This window comes from Ovis canadensis, chromosome 7 (assembly GCF_042477335.2).
Source record: "Ovis canadensis isolate MfBH-ARS-UI-01 breed Bighorn chromosome 7, ARS-UI_OviCan_v2, whole genome shotgun sequence".
Lineage (NCBI taxonomy): Eukaryota > Metazoa > Chordata > Mammalia > Artiodactyla > Bovidae > Ovis > Ovis canadensis.
The window spans coordinates 85,919,893-85,943,267 of NC_091251.1; the positions used below are offsets into that span (position 1 = coordinate 85,919,893).

The 23,375-nt window shown below is 41.9% G+C and overlaps 1 protein-coding gene across 1 annotated transcript in view; it reads left to right on the top strand.

Annotated features, from left to right (window-relative positions):
- RHOJ (ras homolog family member J) overlaps positions 1 to 23,375 on the top strand; it is a 104,266-nt gene that overhangs the window by 72,876 nt on the left and 8,015 nt on the right. The window contains exons 3-4 of the mRNA XM_069596810.1: positions 18,542 to 18,706; positions 20,918 to 21,013. Coding sequence (XP_069452911.1) covers positions 18,542 to 18,706; positions 20,918 to 21,013 — 261 coding nt within the window. The remainder of the gene's footprint in view (positions 1 to 18,541; positions 18,707 to 20,917; positions 21,014 to 23,375) is intronic.

The window sequence follows — 23,375 nt, forward strand, 5'->3', positions numbered from 1 at the left end:
TCAAGGTATTGATAAGCAAATACCCATTCTTTTATTGATTGATGACTATCACTAACCAAAATCACATATTTGGTGAAGAGTTCCAACTTCTTCTAACCCATGCCAATTCCAGATCCAGGGTTACTGAGTCAATTTCATAAATTTTAGTTTCATCCATTATCTTTTTTCCATGTTGTATTCTTTACCCACTCTTTATTTAAAAAGCCTAATGAGCTGTGGAAAGGTACAAAAAGAGATAGGGAATGGGGGTCAGGGAATAGAAAAAAGATGGATTTAGTATCAGAAGGAGAAAAAACCGGGATCCTGGATGGTTTTCCAAAGTAAGGGTCAACCCCTGAACAACTGGAGTTGAATCTAAATTCTCTATTTTTGAAATATGCTCATTCTGTCAGAAATATTTCTTCAAGTCAGAGATCTTGGCCAACCAATATGTAAAGCAATAGAACTCTCGATTCTTAAACCAGTTAACACATTCTCTGCTAGGGTGAAAATGTCACCTTATCTTTTTTTCCCTTGTATCTCACATGTCATTACAAAAAGTTTCTAGTTATAAGTTCATGGGCTAGAGGGGCAGTGGTTAAGTAACTGATGGCTATGACCCCATTTTTTTGACAGAGCTTTTGTTCCCATACATCCTGGGTCATTTATTGAACTCAGAAACAGTGGATTGTTCAGTCTGTCCCAATTCATACATCTTAAGTCCTTTGGAGTAAACATTTGACCCTGCTTATTCCCACTGTGAGTCTCCTGGTAATTGTTATATGCAGTTATGCATTTGTCTAGATTTTTTTCACAATTATCTGGAGATATGTCTTTTTGCTCAACTTGAAAACAAACAAAAAGTCATAATAAATGAAATTCTCCTTGGGATTTCTGTATGCATTGGTAAGAACCACTGTATAAATGTCTTGCTGTTGTTCAGTCACCCAGTCATGTCCGACTCTTTGTGACCCCATGGACTGCAGCACACCAGGCCTCTCTGTCCCTCACCATCTCCCAAAGTTTGCCCAAGTTCATGTCCATTGCATCGGTGATGCTATCTAGCCATCTCATCCTCTGCTGCCCTCTTCTCCTTCTGCCCTCGATCTTTCCCAGCATCAGGGACTTTTCCAATGGGTTGGCTGTTCACATCAAATGATGGTGGCTCAGACAATATAAATGTCTATGGAACATCAAAAGCAGGTGTTCCACAGACAGCAGAACCAGGCAGTGGAGAAAATCTAGCAGCAGACTCAAAGCTTCTAAAACCATCTAGTTTCCCCTCACTGGCAGATGGGTGCTTTAGCCAGCTACCCCCAGGAACCAGAAAGTGGAGGAGACCTCTCACATCAATACCAAGACACACGACTAGGAAAGGATGCCCACAGACACGCAGATTGGAATAGTGAGTGGCTCCTCTGCGCTAAGGTATCAGGCTTCAGTGCAGCTCCCGCTTGACTCCCTTCCACTAGAAAGCATTCCAGCAATGGAAGGAGGCTGCTCTTTGGGCTGGAGTTGCCTATTCTCATTCAATCACACAGTCATTAGGGTGTCCCCATTCATTCATCAGGACTCACAGCCTGAAAAAGACAGTGTACACCCTTCTCATACATAATCATATCTTATGAATATAATCCAGTTTGAAAAGTTCAGCACAGCAAGGATTGTTGCCTGACTCTGAAACCTGTTTCCCTTGCCTTCTAAAAAAGCTCCCTATGCCTCCTGCCCTGTGCCCAGCCAGTTCTCCCTAATTCTATAGCAATCAACTACAATTGTTAGCTTCTATGCATTAACTGTCCCCAGAACAGCCTCCCCCTGGCCTCTATTTAATTTCAAATCCAACAAAGCTGCATAAAACCAGTTTAGTTATTCTTTCCCACTGCTCCATCTTTTTAGAAAAATTTAAAAATAATACTAATATGGGAGTAGAGACTCTAAAGCAGTGGAAAAAACATGTTTAGACTCCAAACTGACCCAAAATTCGGACACAGGAGAAAGTGATAACAACAAATGGGTTACAGATAATTCTTCAACTTAACTTTCACTTTAATGCTTTCCACCAGCTACTTTGAAAGCCCAGAGGTAGACAAAGTTCATAGGGGAACATAAGATGTGGGGAAAAGAAATCAGAACATATCTTAAGGTTGGTTATAGAACTGAAATTCTAAGACTAGGAACTTTGAAAATGATTTAAATAGTGCCTTAAAGAACCGGAGTAATTAAGCAAAACTGTTGGAGGCTAGACCTAAGGGAGACCTTTCAGCAGTAAAGGGCTGTGAAGTGTTGGAATGCACGCCACTAAAGGATTCACATAATTCATTACGTGGAACAGTGTTTCTCCGATTGAGCAGAAATGAGAATCACGTATAGGGCTGCTTAAAATCCAGTCCCTGGGCCCCACCCTCAGAGCTGCTGACTCTACGGTTCTGGGATGGTGACCACACACTTAAATTTCTGACAGGTAACTTTGAGAATCACTGTTCTAGAACCTTGGGACTCAGAGTCTGGACAACCAACCAGCAGCATCACCAGGGACGTTATTAGAAAGGCAGAATCTCAGGCCCCATCCCCCACCTACTGAATCTAAAAATGCATTTTAAGAAGATCTCCTGGTGATTCATACACACATTAAAACTGGAGTCTTTGTTGGTTGAAACACTGTTCCTAATGTTAGGAGGATACAGTGGAAAATAACCATTACCCAAGTTGATTCCCATGGCTCCACAACTCTGCCAGTAAGGCTTAGTGACAAATTTAATTTAGAAGCATTGTCCCAAAATTTCCATTCCCAGCTTCAGGGAAGATAACCTCCTCAGTTATATTCTCACAAATGTTGCTGAGGTCACATGACTAAGGAAGATCTATAACTAATTCAAAATTACTCATTTAATCAGAGTTACTAACAGGAAAGAGAGATAATCTCAGAACCAATTGATTGATTCCTGAGCCGCAAAAAAAAAAAAAGAATCAAGCCTCCAAACCTGGCTATAGGGTTCTATCTGGCTGTGAATAATTAGATTTTCATACATGAACAAACTTAGCAGTGCCCCCTCATCTTTGTCTTGAGTTAACCAGGGCTCAGAGTTAAAAACAACCTCAAGAAGCACACGTGTTCAGAAAGATAAAGTGCAAGGAAATATCACCTCTACCCTCAAAGTCAGCCCTGGACAAAATCATCTGACCTGGTTCCCTCCACTTTCCCACACGTCATCACCTCGGGCGCCACCGCAGTCCCACTAGACTTGCCTGAGACACCTTCCAGTACTGCATAGCCAGCCCAGCATCCGCTCAAGACAGTGTAACAAAGTCACGTGCATACACTGCCAGCAAGAGGCAGCTGCTGGCAAACATTAGCTCTCTTCCCAAACCCTGAAACAAATGGATACTTGCACTGTGAGCAGAGCTCTCTGAAGACAAAGAGTCTCCAGAACTCCAGTTCATCTGTTCGACAGAATTCCAAACATTGTTAGGCAATGAAGTGAGGGGCTTTTTCACAGGGTCACTCTGCACGTTACGCCCCAGCTCACACCAGGGAGGCGATAAGGCCCAGGTCTATAAGCCGAATCTATTTAGGTCCTGCGCGACTTAGCAGTAGCAACCCAGTCTGCACAACACATGCCCCAGCAGCGTGTGGCTGAGAGGCTTTCTGAGAGGGATTTCTAGAGCCCAGGTCTTTGGCTTGACTATAGTCTGGAGCCGACTTTTTCACAACATGCTTACAGGCCAATTTTAAAGCATGTTCATGAGAGACTTGGGCTTCCCCAGTGGCTCAGCGAGAATCCACCTGCAATGCAGGAAATGTGGGTTCGATCCCTGGATCAGGGAGATCCCCTGGAGAAGGGCATGGCAACCCTCTCCAGTATTCTTGCCTGGGAAATCCCATGGATGGAGCAGCGTGGTAGGCTACAGTCCAGAGGGTTGCAAAAAAGTCCAACACGACTTGGTGACTAAACAACTGCATGAGAGACTAGGGAAGAGCAGGAAGCAGGGTAGGGGGATGCTGCTGCAAGCCTGGACATTTGCTGGCTGAGAAAGGCCAAAATGGGAGAGGTGTCTCTCCCAGGTCACAGCCCAGAACCAGGCAACCCCCACCTCCACCCGGCCCCCTGGAGTGGGACCAGTCCCAGTACTAAGACACCTCATCTCTTCCTCTCATGGGCCCTGGTCTGCAGGAGCAACGTGAGCAAAACCCTGCTGCAATTGCAGCCTCTCAGGGCAAACTCCAGTACAGACGTATCTCAAAGACAGTATTTGCAAAAGTGGCAGTTAGCTGTGCTGCGGGGAGAAATGAAACTCTCCTGGTGTCAGGAGCCTGGCTTCTCAGCAGGATAAACCCCTGAGTTCCCGGCACATGAGTACCACTGGATTAAAGCTGTCTGCTTGTGGGTGAGTACAGACTGGTGTCTGTCACGGAGAAACCAGAGCAGCTCAGCTGTCCCCAGTGACCATGAGTGTATAAGAGTAGGAAAGCCATCAGTCATACTGCTCACTCAGTCAGGGCAGCACACCACACATCTTCAATGCCCTGAATCCTGAAACCCTTCTCCTCCTCTCTCCCTGAAACCCCCCACCCCCCACACCTCCACAGGGGCTGGAAAGGGAGACATACGACCAGGTAGGGAGGCAAGTACATCAGGGGTTCATTAACAGTGGCAACCCATGGCCCACTTGAAAGGACAGGAGCCTTCCCGTTTGTTATCAGCTGACCCAAGGGCCCTCTGGAGCCCAGAATCATCCAACTTCAACTCTCTATGGAAAGTCTGCCTGAAACCTCAAAACAAATGTTCTTCCTCAATGAGCGACTCAAACTTTCTTGCTCATGTGCCTCTTAATGTGGTTTTAGAAGTGTTCAAACTCGGGGGCAGGGGGTGAGGAAGTTGACCCATGTGACAAGTTATTGCTTAAGAATAATCTCAGGACACAATCATATTTTTCTCATGAAAAATGGAGCTGTAGGGAGGATGAACTCTCAACCACTAAAGAACCTGCTGTGTTCAAGACACAGGTCTGTGGTCTACAAACACTAACACATTCTATTTATTCTCAGAGCAACCCTCTGAGGCCAATACTATTATCAAGCTATTTTACAGATAAGAAAACTGAGGCAGAGAGAACTTACCCAAGGTCCCATAGTAGCCACAGGTAGGGCTGGAATTTGAACCCTGTGATAGGTCTGTCAACCCATGTTCTTTTTTTTTTTTTTTTTTAATTTTTTTTTTTTTTAATTTTAAAATCTTTAATTCTTACATGCGTTCCCAAACATGACCCCCCCTCCCACCTCCCTCCCCACAACATCTCTCTGGGTCATCCCCATGTACCAGCCCCAAGCATGCTGCACCCTACGTCAGACATGGACTGGCGATTCAATTCTTACATGATAGTATACATGTTAGAATTCCCATTCTCCCAAATCATCCCACCCTCTCCCTCTCCCTCTGAGACCAAAAGTCCGTTATACCCATCTGTGTCTTTTTTCCTGACTTGCATACAGGGTCGTCATTGCCATCTTCCTAAATTCCATATATATGTGTTAGTATACTGTATTGGTGTTTTTCTTTCTGGCTTACTTCACTCTGTATAATTGGCTCCAGTTTCATCCATCTCATCAGAACCGATTCAAATGAATTCTTTTTAACGGCTGAGTAATACTCCATTGTGTATATGTACCACAGCTTTCTTATCCATTCATCTGCTGATGGACATCTAGGTTGTTTCCATGTCCTGGCTATTATAAACAGTGCTGCGATGAACATTGGGGTACATGTGTCTCTTTCAATTCTGGTTTCCTCGGTGTGTATGCCCAGAAGTGGGATTGCTGGGTCATAAGGGAGTTCTATTTGCAATTTTTTAAGGAATCTCCACACTGTTCTCCATAGTGGCTGTACTAGTTTGCATTCCCACCAACAGTGTAGGAGGGTTCCCTTTTCTCCACACCCTCTCCAGCATTTATTGCTTGCAGATTTTTGGATCGCAGCCATTCTGACTGGTGTGAAGTGGTACCTCATTGTGGTTTTGATTTGCATTTCTCTAATAATGAGTGATGTTGAGCATCTTTTCATGTGTTTGTTAGCCATCCGTATGTCTTCTTTGGAGAAATGTCTATTTAGTTCTTTGGCCCATTTTTTGATTGGGTCGTTTATTTTTCTGGAGTTGAGCTGCATAAGTTGGTTGTATATTTTTGAGATTAGTTGTTTGTCAGTTGCTTCATTTGCTATTATTTTCTCCCATTCCGAAGGCTGTCTTTTCACCTTGCTTATATTTTCCTTTGTTGTGCAGAAGCTTTTAATTTTAATTAGATCCCATTTGTTTATTTTTGCTTTTATTTCCAGAATTCTGGGAGGTGGATCATAGAGGATCCTGCTGTGATTTATTTCTGAGAATGTTTTGCCTATATTCTCCTCTAGGAGTTTTATAGTTTCTGATCTTACATTTAGATCTTTAATCCATTTTGAGTTTATTTTTGTGTACGGTGTTAGAAAGTGATCTAGTTTCATTCTTTTACAAGTGGTTGACCAGTTTTCCCAGCACCACTTGTTAAAGAGATTGTCTTTACTCCATTGTATATTCTTGCCTCCTTTGTCAAAGATAAGGTGTCCATATGTGTGTGGATTTATCTCTGGGCTTTCTATTTTGTTCCATTGATCTATATGTCTGTCTTTGTGCCAGTACCATACTGTCTTGATGACTGTGGCTTTGTAGTAGAGCCTGAAGTCAGGCAAGTTGATTCCTCCCGTTCCATTCTTCTTTCTCAAGATTGCTTTGGCTATTCGAGGCTTTTTGTATTTCCATACAAATCTTGAAATGATTTGTTCTAGTTCTGTGAAAAATGTGGCTGGTAGCTTGACAGGGATTGCATTGAATTTGTAAATTGCTTTGGGTAGTATACTCATTTTCACTATATTGATTCTTCCGATCCATGAACATGGTATATTTCTCCATCTATTAGTGTCCTCTTTGATTTCTTTCATCAGTGTTTTATAGTTTTCTATATATAGGTCTTTAGTTTCTTTAGGTAGATATATTCCTAAGTATTTTATTCTTTTCGTTGCAATGGTAAATGGAATTGTTTCCTTAATTTCTTTTTCTACTTTCTCATTATTCGTGTATAGGAATGCAAGGGATTTCTGTGTGTTGATTTTATATCCTGCAACTTTACTATATTCATTGATGATCTCTAGTAATTTTCTGGTGGAGTCTTTAGGGTTTTCCATGTAGAGGATCATGTCATCTGCAAACAGTGATAGTTTTACTTCTTCTTTTCCAATTTGGATTCCTTTTATTTCTTTTTCTGCTCTGATTGCTGTGGCCAAAACTTCCAGAACTATGTTGAATAGTAGCGGTGAAAGTGGACACCCTTGTCTTGTTCCTGACTTTAAGGGAAATGCTTTCAATTTTTCACCATTGAGGATAATGTTTGCTGTGGGTTTGTCATATATAGCTTTTATTATGTTGAGGTATGTTCCTTCTATTCCTGCTTTCTGGAGAGTTTTTATCATAAATGGATGTTGAATTTTGTCAAAGGCCTTCTCTGCATCTATTGAGATAATCATATGGTTTTTATTTTTCAATTTGTTAATGTGGTGAATTACATTGATTGATTTGCGGATATTGAAGAATCCTTGCATCCCTGGGATAAAGCCCACTTGGTCATGGTGTATGATCTTTTTAATGTGTTGTTGGATTCTGATTGCTAGAATTTTGTTGAGGATTTTTGCATCTATGTTCATCAGTGATATTGGCCTGTAGTTTTCTTTTTTTGTGACATCTTTGTCAGGTTTTGGTATTAGGGTGATGGTGGCCTCATAGAATGAGTTTGGAAGTTTACCTTCCTCTGCAATTTTCTGGAAGAGTTTGAGGAGGATAGGTGTTAGCTCTTCTCGAAATTTTTGGTAGAATTCAGCTGTGAAGCCGTCTGGACCTGGGCTTTTGTTTGCTGGAAGATTTCTGATTACAGTTTCAATTTCCGTGCTTGTGATGGGTCTGTTAAGGTTTTCTATTTCTTCCTGGTTCAGTTTTGGAAAATTGTACTTTTCTAAGAATTGGTCCATTTCTTCCACGTTGTCCATTTTATTGGCATACAACTGCTGATAGTAGTCTCTTATGATCCTTTGTATTTATGTGTTGTCTGTTGTGATCTCTCCATTTTCATTTCTAATTTTATTGATTTGATTTTTCTCTCTTTGCTTCTTGATGAGTCTGGCTAATGGTTTGTCAATTTTATTTATCCTTTCAAAGAACCAGCTTTTGGCTTTGTTGATTTTTGCTATGGTCTCTTTTGTTTCTTTTGCATTTATTTCTGCCCTAATTTTTAAGATTTCTTTCCTTCTACTCACTCTGGGGTTCTCCAACTCTTCCTTTTCTAGTTGCTTTAGTTGTAGAGTTAGGTTGTTTATTTGACTTTTTTCTTGTTTCTTGAGGTATGCCTGTATTGCTATGAACTTTCCTCTTACCACTGCTTTTATAGTGTCCCACAGGTTTTGGGTTGTTGTGTTTTCATTTTCATTAGTTTCTATGCATATTTTGATTTCTTTTTTGATTTCTTCTGTGATTTGTTGGTTATTCAGAAGTGTGTTGTTCAACCTCCATATGTTGGAATTTTTAATAGTTTTTCTCCTGTAATTGAGATCTAACCTTAATGCATTATGGTCAGAAAAGATGCTTGGAATGATTTCGATTTTTTTGAATTTATCAAGTTTAGATTTATGGCCCAGGATGTGATCTATCCTGGAGAAGGTTCCATGAGCACTTGAAAAAAAGGTGAAATTCATTGTTTTGGGGTGAAATGTCCTGTAGATATCAATTAGATCTAACTGATCTAATGTATCATTTAAAGTTTGCGTTTCTTTGTTAATTTTCTGTTTAGTTGATCTGTCCATAGGTGTGAGTGGGGTATTAAAGTCTCCCACTATTATTGTGTTATTGTTGATTTCCCCTTTCATACTTGTTAGCATTTGTCTTACATATTGCGGTGCTCCTATATTAGGTGCATATATATTTATAATTGTTATATCTTCTTCTTGGATTGTTCCTTTGATTATTATGTAGTGGCCTTCTTTGTCTCTTTTCACAGCCTTTGTTTTAAAGTCTATTTTATCGGATATGAGTATTGCCACTCCTGCTTTCTTTTGGTCTCTATTTGCGTGGTATATCTTTTTCCAGCCCTTCACTTTCAGTCTGTATGTGTCCCTTGTTTTGAGGTGGGTCTCTTGTAAGCAGCAAATAGAGGGGTCTTGTTTTTGTATCCATTCGGTCAGTCTTTGTCTTTTGGTTGGGACGTTCAACCCATTTACGTTTAAGGTGATTATTGATAAGTATGATCCCGTTACCATTTACTTTGTTGTTTTGGGTTCGGGTTTATACACCCTTTTTGTGTTTCCTTTCTAGAGAATATCCTTTAGAATTTGTTGGAGAGCTGGTTTGGTGGTGCTGAATTGTCTCAGCTTTTGCTTGTCTGTAAAGCTTTTGATTTCTCCTTCGTATTTGAATGAGATCCTTGCTGGGTACAGTAATCTGGGCTGTAGGTTATTGTCTTTCATCACTTTAAGTATGTCTTGCCATTCTCTCCTGGCCTGAAGAGTTTCTATTGAAAGATCAGCTGTTATCCTTATGGGAATCCCCTTGTGTGTTATTTGTTGTTTTTCCCTTGCTGCTTTTAATATTTGTTCTTTGTGTTTGATCTTTGTTAATTTGATTAATATGTGTCTTGGGGTGTTTCGCCTTGGGTTAATCCTATTTGGAACTCTCTGTGTTTCTTGGACTTGAGTGATTATTTCCTTCCCCATTTTAGGGAAGTTTTCAACTATTATCTCCTCAAGGATTTTCTCATGATCTTTCTTTCTGTCTTCTTCTTCTGGGACTCCTATAATTCGAATGTTGGAGCGTTTCATATTGTCCTGGAGGTCTCTGAGATTGTCCTCATTTCTTTTAATTCGTTTTTCTTGTTTCCTCTCTGATTCATTTATTTCTACCATTCTATCTTCTATTTCACTAATCCTATCTTCTGCCTCCGTTATTCTACTATTTGTTGCCTCCAGAGTGTTTCTGATCTCATTTATTGCGTTATTCATTATATTTTGACTTTTTTATTTCTTCTAGGTCCTTGTTAAACCTTTCTTGCATCTTCTCAATCTTTGTCTCTAGCCTATTTATCTGTGATTCCATTTTGATTTCAAGATTTTGGATCATTATCACTATCAATATTCGGAATTCCTTCTCCGGTAGATTCCCTACTTCTTCCTCTTTTGTTTGGTTTGGTGGGCAGCTCTCCTGTTCCTTTACCTGCTGAGTATTCCTCTGTCTCTTCATCTTGGTTATATTGCTGCGTTTGGGGTGGCCTTTTTATATTCTGGTAATTTGTGGAGTTCTCTTTATTATGGAGCTTCCTCACTTTGGGTGGGGTTCTATCAGTGGCTTGTCAAGGTTTCCTGGTTAGGGAGGCTTGTGTTGGAGTTTTGGCGGGTGGAGCTGGGTTTCTTCTCTCTCGAGTGCAGTGGAGTAACCCGTAATGGGTTACAAGACATCAAAGGTTTTGGGATAATATTGAGCTGCCTGTATATTGAGGCTCAGGGGATTGTTTCTGTGTTGCTGGAGAATTTGCGTGGTATGTCTTGTTTTGGAACTTGTTGGCCCTTGGGTGGAGCTTGGTTTTGGTGTAGGTATGAAGGCATTAGATGGGCTCCTATTGCTTAATGTTCCCTGAATTCATGAGTTCTCTAATGTTTTCAGGCTTTGGATTTAAGCCTCCTGCTTCTGGCTTTCAGTTTTATTTTTACAGTAGCCTCTAGACTTCTCCATCTATACAGCACCGATGATAAAACATCTAGGTTAAAGATGAAAAGTTTCTCCACATTGAGGGACACTCAGAGAGGTTCACTGGGTTATAAGGAGAAGAGAAGATGGAGGAGGTAGTTAGAGGTAACTGGAATGAGATGCGGTGAGATCAAAAGAGAAGAGAGCAAACTAGCCAGTAGTCACTTCCTTATGTGCGCTCTATAGTTTGGCCCGCTCAGGGGTATTTACAGAGTTATACGGGGAAGAGGAGAGGGAGGAAGTGGACAGAGGTGACCAGGAGGATCAGAGAGAGGAATGAGTGGGAGAGAGACAAATCCTGCCAGTAACCTGTTCCTTAGGTGTTCCCCACCGTCTGGAACACACAGAGATTCACAGAGTTGGATAGAGGAGAGATGGGGGGGAAAAGAGACAGAGGCCACCTGGTGGAGAAAAAGGAGAGTCCAGAGGAGGAGAGAGTGGTCAAGCCAGTAATCTCGCTCTCAGGTAAACTGGGGTAGTGAAGTTTGGGTTTTTAAATGTACAAAATTGGCAATAAACACCTAAGAGCAAAGATTAAAAATCTAGAGTAGAGTTTGGATTTTCAAAGATACAATATTAAAGAGAAGCAGAAGGAAAAAGGAAGAAAGAAAAAAAAGAATTATTAAAAAACAAACAAACAGACAATCAAAAAAAAAAAAAAACCATCAACAACCATCCAAAGACTATATATGGTGTTTGCCTTAAAAAAAAAAAAGGTCTTTAAAAAAAATTAGTAATAATAGGTTATAGAAATAAAAATTTGAGGAGAAATAGAAGACAACAATTAAAAAAAAGTTAGAAAAAAAAGCAAAAAAAAAAAAGGAGTGCTTTTACAAATATTAAAAAATATATATATATCTTGCCCTTTCTGGTATTATGGGCCGTGTGGGATCACTTCCAAGGTGGTTCCCTCTGATTAACTTCTTCTGTTTGCTGGTTTTTTAGGATCACTAGTTCAGTCGCGCTGTGGGGAGGGGGGATGCTGCAAACAAATAGCACTGTCGTGTGCACACAGTATCTCTGCTCCGCTTGACCTGTCCTTTCTCGCGGCGCACAAACCGCTCCGGTTCTACGATGCTCAGCTGGGAACCGTCTGGGGCCGGCCCTAGGCTGCGTGCACTTCCCCGGTCCAAGCCGCTCAGGTTCGGCGCTCAGGCAGCCCTCAGAGGCACAGATTCGGCTGGAACTGCGCTTTGTGCCCTTCCCAGGTCCGAGTAGCTCAGGAGTTTGGCGAGCGCGGTCGCCGCGGCTTGTCACCTTTTCTGCCGCTGCTGCTCAGCTTTCTGGGCGGACTGCTGGCGCACCCCGTGAGGCAAATTGTGACTGTCCAGCTCCCCCAGAAGTCTTAGCAAAGGAGCCTGCTTGCAGTTAGGTAAGCAAAGTCTCTCCGGGTCTGCAGTTGCCCCTTTCCAGACCTTACGGCTCTGGCTGCCTGTCCCCGGCGGGGGATGGTCTGCAGCCGGCGTTTTCCGTTCCGTCCTTTGTTCTGTGCTCGGTCCTGGCGGGGTCTTATGTTCGAGCTTTTCGCGTGGTAGCTATCCCACAGTCCGATTTGCTAGCCCAGGTTAGGTCGTTCTGGTTGCACGTGGGGCGTTCCTGCCCGATTCTTACAAAGCTCTGCAGCCCGCGCCTCCCGCGCGTCCCTGCCCTGCCCCCACTTCCCAATGGCGGATGCAGGCGTCTGTGCTGCTTTTCCGCTGGGGGAGTTACTGTTGGGCTTGTAATCTGTTGGTTTTAATTATTTATCTATTTTTCCTTCCTGTTATGTTGCCCTCTGTGTTTCCAAGGCTCGCCACAGACTCGGCAGGGAGAGTGTTTCCTGGTGTTTGGAAACCTCTCTTCTTAAAATTCCCTTCCCAGGACGGGCTTCCCTTCCCGGGACGGAGCTCCCTCCCCACCTCCTTTGTCTCCTTTTTCGTCTTTTATATTTTATCCTACCTGTTTTTGAAGACAAAGGTCTGCTTTTCTGGTTGCCTGATGTCCTCTGCCAGCCTACATAATTTGTTTTGTGAAGTTTGCTCAGCGTTGAAATGTTCTTTTGAGGAATTTGTGAAGGAGAAAGTGATCTTCCCGTCCTATTCCTCCGCCATCTTTCCCTCCCCTCAACCCATGTTCTTAAACACTAAACTGCACTCCTGCCTTCTGTGTGCTGCCGACATTTTCCAAACCAAGCCTGACAGATCGAACGGTACTTATGGAAGAATATAAAAGTGAGGCCATGCTGAAAATCTGGGGTAAATATCATTAAACCAAGAGGACTTGAAAGCAAATTTCTATTTCCAATTCGACGGGGGTATGGGGGTGAGGAGGGGTGAAGGGACTGCTCAATGCAACTCTCCTCTCCTCCCCACTCAAAGTGTGGTCCCAGGACCAGCACCACCCAGACACCCATTAGAAATGCAACTTTTCAGACTTCATCCCAGACCTGCTGCTGAATAAGAATCTGCATCCTGACAAGACAAACACGCGTAAAGTCTGAGGAGAGCTGGCCTAATGGTTTCACTTACTCACCATCTGTGCCATCACAGTGTGGCTGATCCAGAAATATTTCAAACACAAGTGTTTAGCCCATCTGAGGCTGAGGCTGTCCCTGAGCTTTCCTTGTTTGATAATCACCCACAGTTACCCCCAGAACACGAGATTTGCCTTCAAACCAAACACACTCCTCAGAATGAAGGTGGGTGAAAAGCGCTCCAAAGCCTGCCTTTACCACACCCCACCCTTCTCTCCACCCCCAGCCCCACCCCCGCCTCTTTGTCTACTTTAGCCCTTGAAGCCCCAGGCAAGTCATTGTTGCAGTCTTCCATTCTCAGTTTCTACATTGGAAGGGGACTCAAACGCCAGATAGACCATTGACCCTTTACATCATCTCAACATGTGTGCATCCAACCAAGACTCAAAACGTGGTCGTGGTGGTTTATTCACTCAATGGTGTCTGACTCTGTGACCCCATGGACTATAGCCGGCCAGGATCCTCTGTCCATGGGATTCTCCATGCAAGAATACTGGAGTGGGCTGCCATTCTCTTCTCCAGGGAATCCTCCCGACTCAGGGACTGAGCCTGAATCTCCTGCGCCTGTAGGCAGTTTCTTTACTGCTGAGCCACCAAAGATTCCCACTCAAAATGTGCTCCACTGCCAAAAAAGAATCAAATTATCAACTGATACAAATGCAAGTCCCCCAACCTCCCAGTCCTCAGCCCTCAGTCTGAGGGAACACTTACGTATATTAAGCCTGAATCCCCTGCTGTGTTTCATAGCTGCAGTCTGTGGGGAAGAGGAGCTGAAATGAGTCAGGCCAGCCCAGGTGTGAGCCTTCTTTAATGGTACGCTTGCTCTGTGGCCCCAATTCAATCATTCAGTGTCTACAATGGAGTCACCTGGAGGACCCGTTAGGTCACAGAGCAGGCAGCCCCGCTCCCAGAACTTCAGCGTCAGAAGGCTGGCCAGCACCTGGAAATGTGCATCCCTCACGAGCTCCCAGGTGATATCTGCATCCCTCACAAGCTCCCAGCTGATGCCCATGCTCCTTTGGGAGCCACTGCACTAATGATCTCTAAGACCTCTTCCAGCCTTGGAATTGTATTTTCCCAATTCAATCAAAAACTATTCTATAGTGTTCTATTATCAGAGAGTTAACTAAAAGCAAGGCTTCCCTGGTGGCTCAGTGGTAAAGAATCTGCCTGCAATGCAGGAGACCTGGGTTTGATCCCTGGGTTGGGAAGATCCCCTGGAGAAGGGAATAGCTGCCCACTCCAGCATTCTTGCCTGGAGGATCCCATGGACAGAGGAGCCTGGTGGGCCACAGTCCATGGGGGTCACAAAAGTTGCACACGACTGAGAAACGAACACAAGACAAGAGAAATTTCACCTCTCACTTTCACATAAATCAAATTGTTTCCCATATTTTCATTTTTTCCCCCCACCAGATTTCCAATTCTTACTTACTTTATATAGTTCTTATAGCATCCTTAATGCTATATGCTAGGCATTCAGTAGGAAATTAATTAATCTTTTTAATTGGAATTATACAGCAGGACTGAGCTTCCCTGGTGGCTCAGGTGGTAAAGAGTTCGCCTGCAATGTGGAACACCTGAGTTCAATGCCTGGGTGGGGAAGATCCCCTGGAGGAGGGCATGGCAACGCACTCCAGTATTCTTGCCTGGAGAATCTCCATGGACAGAGGAGCCTAGTGGGCTATATAGTACATGGGGTCGCAAAGAGTCGGGCACCACCAAGCGACTAAGCACAGGACAGCACACACAGCAGCACTAAAATTTCCACGGAAGAGAGATCCAGAATACAGAGCAGGATAAAGCCCAGTGAAGGACACAGTCAGAAGTCACCCAGCTGGACCTACCAGGAGAGAAAATTATCAAAAAACCAAACTCCTATCACCTTCCCACCTACAGTTAATCCAGCAACCCAGGGTCTTCCTAACTTTCCCATAATGTAAATAGAATTCCTTTGAGAGTTTCTGGGTAAAGAATCAAGTAAACGTGATCCTTTCAGACTACCAGTTATTTGCTTATCTAGTTGCGACCCGATTTGTCCGGCTGTAACCCGATTTGTCCAGTTGTGACATTTCTCCCAATTGTGTTGTTTCTTTAGGCTTTGAGGTTTTAAATATACAGTGTCTGCTGCCATCTGGTGGTACTTCATGGTAGATGCAGACCTAGAGACAGGCCTTTCTTTAGATCTATAGAAATAGGTAACTACACCCGCCCCATGCTCTAACATTTCTTTTCCTAGATCCTTGGGTAAAGCATCAACCCATATTAAGATTCCTAGAGAACTGAATTTTCAAGAAAATGCTTAATCTGTCACTTAAAATTCTGGGCTGAAACAAATTACATGTTCACAATTATGAGCTAGAGCTGGATTCAGGCCAAATACACTATCCTGGTGTTTAAGCTCTGTAATTTTGGTCCAGTGCTGAATTTCTCTAACCCTTAATTTCCTCTTATGTGAAATTCAGATGTTGATGTACCATCTTTTCAGGACTAGTGAGAGGATTCAACTAGATCATGCATGAAAGCTTGAAACAGTACCTGGCCCTTAGTAATAAGCCCTTGATATGACTTCAGTTGGTAGTCAAGGTGATGTAACCAGTTGTTCTCAACTCCATGCCAACCTCAGGCCAGTGAAATTAGAATACCCAGATACCCAAATCCACTCTCAAGAGATTCTGATTTCACTGATCCCAGGGTAGGGAAGGAGGAGGCAGGTAGTTGGCTAGCAGGGCATCGGCAGGTTTTTAAATCTCCTCAGGTGATTCTTCTGAAAACTACAATAAATGATCCATAGAAAAGCCATGTATTCATTTGCAGGTCACAGCAGACCCCGTGTCATCCAGTCAGTCAATAGCACTTATGGAATATTTGCTATGGACGGAGTATAAGTGGGGCACGAGAAAAAAACAACCCAGCCCCTACTCCATTTATGACAATGCAGATGAGAGGATGAAGTGACGGGGAGCAGGTGGTGTCGTGAACTGCCATAGATGACGGCTGGGAAGGAGAGTTCTTAGCTTGTGGACTTCACAGCTACTGTGAGAGAGAAGGGAGAGGGGAGAGAGACTCTGGGAGAGGTCTGGGGTTTAGGGCTAGTTGTGTACAGAGGAGGAGGTATTGATGAAGGATGTTGTCCTCTCCCACCACTACCAGGCTCTGCATGCAGACATACACACACAGACATGGGCACAGCTTGACTGAGATGCCGTCGTAGGCCTGGCCCAATCAGTTTTTAAGCGACATATTCAACTCCCCATTAATTGCTTTAATAGAAATGTGGTAAATGAGCCATAATAACTGACTTTTTGTGTGCTTCTAGTTCACTTTTTTAGGATTTTAGGATTATTCAGCATCCTAGCCAGCCTGCATTGCATTTTGCTTAGGCTGTGATAGAATTAGAAGCAGTATAGTACACTGAGCCCCTGTGTGCCGGGCACTAAATGACAGATAAATGGATGCTGACCAACCAGAGATGTCCATGCCTGACATTCCAAAGGGTTTCCTCCCAGGCACATGTGTACATGGCCATGTGCACCCCCTTTTAATAAAGATGTTACTAGAGTCAATAGATAGTGAGGTCGATATTTTTAAATATCCGTACATATTAAGTTTAAAATAGCAAGTATCAGGTCTTCCCTGGTAATCCAGTGGTTAAGAATCTATCCTGCAATGCAGGGGATGTGGGTTCAATCCCTGGTCGGGGAATTAAGATCCCACATGCTGTGGAGCAAGTAACTGGGCCACAACTACAGAGTCCACACACTGCAATGCAATAAAGATCCTGCATGCCTCCCTAAGACCTGATACAGCCAAATAAATAAACAAACAAAAATTTTTTTAAAGCAAGAATCATACAATTTAAGCTATATAATCAATTAATTTTTAAATAAACATGTATATGTATATGTTATATATGTAAATAGATGTTAAAAGTTTGGAAGGATACTGTTACATAATGGCTCCATCTGGGAAGAGAGGAAAAACTATTAGAGATAAAGTGCTGGATAGAAACAAACTTTTACTTCTATTTCTATGTCCTTATATAATATTTGAATATTTACAATGAGCATGTATGTTTGATAATTTTTTTAATGTTAGAAAGAGTGGTAAGGACAGACCCTAATAAATGAATTAATACATTGTCCATTTCTATGTATATATGTGTAAGTGTGAACATACAGATTTGGTTTCACCTATGTATATATAATGTGTGCTTGTATGTAGTATGTATATGAAGTATACTGTAGTGTATATGAACACTTGTCATATTGTGGTATGTGAGAACATGTATTATTAATATGTGTATATACTATATACAAATAAAATATACACACAGACATAAAGTTACTGTGTACTTGTTAACAAATTCTATGAAAATAGATAAAACCTAATAAAATAGCAGATTTTACCTTGGAAGCTCCTAAAATATTTTACATACAATAAAAGGTACTTGCTGACTTTTCCCAAAGTTGAGATGATCCAACGTTTTTCTTTGTCTCTATCATCTCCCACTAAAATAGCATATACATAAACATCTTATGCAACCACAAGCTCTTCAACCAAAGCATATTCTGGTCTGAAAAGTCTTTGGGGAAAAATCATTAATCAGGTATCTTATTTATTAGGTCACAATATGGCTTTTAGGTAGATTTAGAAACAAATCCCAAATTCTTAGCTCTAACCCCTCACACAATATATTTCTTCAAATATTGTGGTGTATGCTTTGGCAACAACTCGCTGTTTTGCATTTTAGTTAGCTTATTCTACGTTGAATTTCAATGCAATTTTTTTTTAATTACATAAGGAGAGAATTTCTGTGCCTTGGCCAATGGCCTACTAATTTAAATCCATATTCAATCCAACGCAATTCCCATAGACATAAGAATCGCAATAATTCTTCTCGAGTTATAGTCATTACAAGGATGAACTTAATAGTATGTAAATTACCCCACTAAAGCTATTTTAAAATGTTTTTAAGGGTTTTGTTTCGTTTTGTTTTTTTAGTTCATTTTAAAAGAGGGCAATTCATAATTGCTCTGTACACAACAAAGCGTTTTCCTGGCCAATGGCTCCTTTCCTTCTAGTAATACAGGGAACCACCAGATTCCAGGGTCGGGGAAGGAACGGCATCAGAGGGCGCTGCGGTGGAACCTAAAGTCTGCGTCACTCCTGGAACCACACGGGCCACGCCTCACCCTGTTGGATCAATACAAACACACAGACTCTTTGCTCTTCCCACAGGAGGATTACAACCAGCTGAGGCCGCTCTCCTACCCCAACACTGATGTGTTTTTGATCTGCTTCTCTGTCGTAAACCCTGCCTCTTATCACAACGTCCAGGAGGAGTGGGTCCCGGAGCTGAAGGGCTGCATGCCTCACGTGCCTTACGTCCTCATAGGGACCCAGGTTAGAAGGCGGTGTGGCCGGGTAGGGCGGCAGTGGGGGGCTTACCAAAATGGAAAGAACGTGTAGGCATCTCCTGAACATCCTGTTTTACCAAACCGTGTTGAATAGAGGGTCTCAGGTACAACAGTCCTATGAGCAGCCTTTATCATGAACCACGTGGTCATTTAGCCCAGGGTTGAAAAGACAATAGAGCTGTTGCAGATGTAACAGGAAGTTTCCCTGGGGCCTTTCAAAATCCTTCTCTCCGCTTTCGCTTTTTGTCTTTAAAAAACACAGTCATGTTTTAAACAGACACCCCTCTGCAGTTCTGAGTTAGAGGAATGAGGTGTAGATGTCAATTACACTTATTACCTAATTTTTTTAATATCTAAAATACATGATTGAAAGTCACTAAATAGGTGTGAATGTCAAAATGACTGCAGCAATCAGAATAGGCTCATTATGACAGAAACTCCTCAATAACAGTCCTTGAAAAGGAAGACAAGAAAGTCACTGTTCCCTATTCCCTTAAGGCCCCCGGTCTTTCAGATCTTAGAAATGATATTAAAACAGATATATATGAGACAAAGCTGCAATTTAAAGTGTTTTGAAAGCTAATAAAGTTCCATAGTTTGAATTTCCAACAGTAAGCCAGTTCCCAAACACATTAGAGATTGTTCTAGCTTTTTATAGTTTTAAATAGATTGTTCTTTGCTATGTTAAAACCCAAATTACTATCCCAAAGACATAAAAATGTAATGATACTGAAGAGCTCTATTGTTGTCTGTTTCATATGCAGCTGCTTTCTATTTCTCATTTTACATTCTGCTTGACCAAGAAAAATTTTTAAGTGAGTAAGAGAAAGGAAAATATTTCTATGAGAATATGTGGACAGATAACTAACAGATCCATAAATATAATTAACACTTCTGCTCTGAAAGATAATTATTTGTTTGTTTAAATAAAATCTTTTGCCTTAACTCTAGATGATAATGTTTGACAGTTTGGTAAGGAAATACATGATGGGACATGCCAACATCTTTGTATGATCCAAATCCTTTTTATAACCCGTGGACACTAAGTTAAAAAATTAAGGCAAAAAAAAATAAAACCCACCCACAAAGTAGTAAAGCTGAGAAATGGGCTGTCAAAGGGGACCCTAATGTCATTTTTTCTTTAAAACACAAGCTTTGATGTGCTCATTATTGACACGCATGCATGTATGCATGGGTTCACACACACACACTGAGAGATTAAAGCAACTTAAATATTTAAATTTTCAACCCTCATCTACACATAGACGCTATTTTTGAAGTAGTTCTATGTTTGAAAAGATTAATGTTTATTCCTTGAGCAAGCCCCTTGGAAATTCCTCTTTAGAACTTGCCTTCAGAGCCTACAGCACATTCTTTAGAATATCCTCACAAGTGACAAATCTTCATCCCTTTGAGTATGAAGATTCGGTTTGGAAAAGTCTGTGTATAGTATATGCATATAATCAGGGGCAGGAAATAAACTATTAGAGAATTGGTAATATAACTAGAGACCAAATGAGGCGTCACTGCAAAGTAATAAGACTGATTATTTTGTATATAAGTAGGGTCTAGAAATAAACAGGAAATGTCAAAAGCATTTGAAACAGCCACAGAATCATTTGAATAAGTCCTCAGCTCCCAAGGCAATAGTGAAATTTCCCTGGTAGCTCAGTTGGTAAAGAATCCTCCTGTGCAGGAGACCCCAGTTCGATCCCTGGGTCAGGAAGATCCGCTGGAGAAGGGATAGGCTACCCACTCCAGTATTCTTGGGCTTCCCTTGTGGCTCAGCTGGTAAAGAATCCACGTGCAATGTGGAAGACCTGGGTTCCATCTCTGGGTTGGGAAGATCCACTAGAGAAGGAAAGGCTACCCACTCCAGTATTCTGGCCTAGAGAATTCCATGGACTAATAGTCCATGGGGTTGCAAAGAGTTGGACAGGACTGAATGACTTTCACTTTCACTTTCCCAGGATAATAGTTTTGAAGGTGAAACTATAAGGAAAGCCTGGGGTATACATATACAAAGAACTCACTTAAATTCTAGACATAATATGGCCATGTGTATGTGCTTCCTTAAAGAAAATTCAGCAATTTCACAGTTGTCAAGTAGGAAAACATCTCTATTATGTCACAGTTTGAAATATCTGGTAAGACCTGAAAAAATGAATAAATGTATCGCATGTGTGTTTTTTGCCAGATTGATCTCCGAGATGACCCCAAAACTTTGGCCCGTTTGCTGTATATGAAGGAGAAACCTCTCACTTACGAGCATGGTGTGAAGCTTGCAAAAGCGGTACCGATTTTGAATTTCATTTTCAATGGTTTCTGAAAGACGAGTTTGCTGTATGCTTTAGAATGGAAGAGCTACGTAGGCTTTTGCTCTCATATGCAATGTGTTCAAAATCATCTCTCTGCTTTATACACTTCCCTCTGTTCAAGTCAGGCTGGAAGGGACCATTTGGTTAGCATTCTTGTCAGCCAGCACTGTCTGGTTTTCATTAAGAAAGAAACTTGATGAATTTAAACAGCTGAAGCACGTATCATTTGATTTAGCAACCTCTAGAATATCCATTTGCCGCATTGAGTATTAATAAAGGGAATCATTAGATAGATATTTGTAAACCTCACTGCTTATTATCCATGTAACTCATTTAAATGACTCCATAAAAGGCATTTTGTGATTTTCCTGAGAGAAACTTAGATTTGCATCTGGCAGGGTTATATTTGTTTAGTCTTTCTCACCCTATAATGAGTAGCCACTTAGAGGAGCTGGATTATGTCACCAGCAGCATCTTAGAAGAGTGACATGGACCAAAAGGTAACTAGCCGAAGAATCCAAGAGGCTATTCACTGATAATAGCTACTTGCTCACAGCTGGAACAGTTTCCATCATCCATTCCACGGTCCTTTCTTCATTCTTAAGAGCTAAAGAATGATTTTGTTGGGAAAACAATTTAGACCAAATCTGTCTCCCATTTACTGCCAAGATGTGCTCAAAAGCAGACACTAACATGTACATGAGAGGATGAGGTACCAGATGCAAAAGGAGGTTTATAAATCATATTTCCATAACTTTCTCATTGATTTAGTCACAAACCCATCAAGCCAAGCCAAAGGTCTCAGAAAGTTCTCTTTTACTTTATTTAACTCACTCTGCAAATGCATGCCCTGGGGCAGAGTTAGGGGTCCCCTGCTTGTAAATAGGTCAAGAGTCACATTAATTACCATTTTTTATGAATAAAAATGCATGCATTTCTCTTATTAAACCTTTCTTATAGGCAACAAAATTAAGTGATGCATTAGTATAGAAATGAATTAAATAAAATTCTGTTTCTATGGATGTAATACATGAGAACATCTCACAAATATTTGAGAAACTGAATGCTTCTAGGGGGCTTCCCAGGTGGCCCTAGTGGTAAAGAACATGCCTGCCAACATAGAAGACACAGGTTCAATCCCGGGGTTGGGAACATAGTCTGGAGAAGGAAATGGCAACACACTCCAGTATTCTTGCCCTGAAAATCCCATGGACGAGGAGCCTGGTAGGCTACAGCCCAGGGGGTCACAAAGAGTCAGACACGACTGAAGTGACTTAGCACTATGCTTCTCGGGATGGTAATGTTAGAACCAGCAGTGGGAGCCACCCATCCTGTTCTCACTAAGCACTTTACAAGCTCCATCTCATTTCAGCCTCTTGCTCCCCTCTTAGGTAGAGAGCAGTGGTCTTCTCTCACAGTTGAGGACCCAGGTCTTAGGGAGATGAACAGGTTTGATTCACACAGCTGATAATAGGGATGTGTGTGTGTATGTGTGTGTGTGTGTGTTCAGTCGCTCAGTTATGTCTGACTCTGTGCAACCCTTTGGACTGTAACCTGCCAGGCTCCTCTGTCCATGGAATTTTCCGGCAAGAATACTGGAGTGGGCTGCCATTTCCTACTCCAGGGGATCTTCCTGATCTCGCCACCCCCATGCACCTGACCTTTTGTAAACCATCTCCTCAAACCGTTTCTTTTCCCACCGATAAAATGGGCAACATGTCAGACTTCCCTGGTGGTCCAACAGTTAAGACTCTGCACTTCCACACAGAGGACACAGGTTCAATTTTTCGTTTGGGAACTAAGATTTCACATGTCATGTGACACAGCCAAAATTTTTTTAAGAAATGGTCACATTTCTACAGGTTCTTCTTCCTTTTCCTCAAACATCCCACTTCTATTCTCTCCCTAAAGTACTTAAACATACAGTTCCACAAATGATTGTCTGTGATTCCCAGCTAGATAGCTTTCACAGCGAGGAGGCTCCAGAGGCTCAGCACCAGCTTCGTGCAGAAACTTGTTTTCTGTGTCTCTTGCTTCTGGAGTCTCCCACCGCCATCCTGTCAACGTCCTAGGCTGACTTCTCATTTGGGAAGTTGTTTTTTCCCTCTGAGAAGAAGTCGTTCCAAAGCCTCCCATCTCATTTCATACTTATTTTAGGAACAATGGCTGAGTTCACCACTTCATTGCCTTTTGCCAGTTTCTCCTAGCAACTGCTCTCAGATACAGCGAAAATCATGTTTAGCTTACAAAATCCAATTTAGAAGAAAACCAAGCAAGAGTTTAACTTGTTTCATCACAATTCATGTAATTATAGAGATGCTTTAGGTTTCTCTGCAA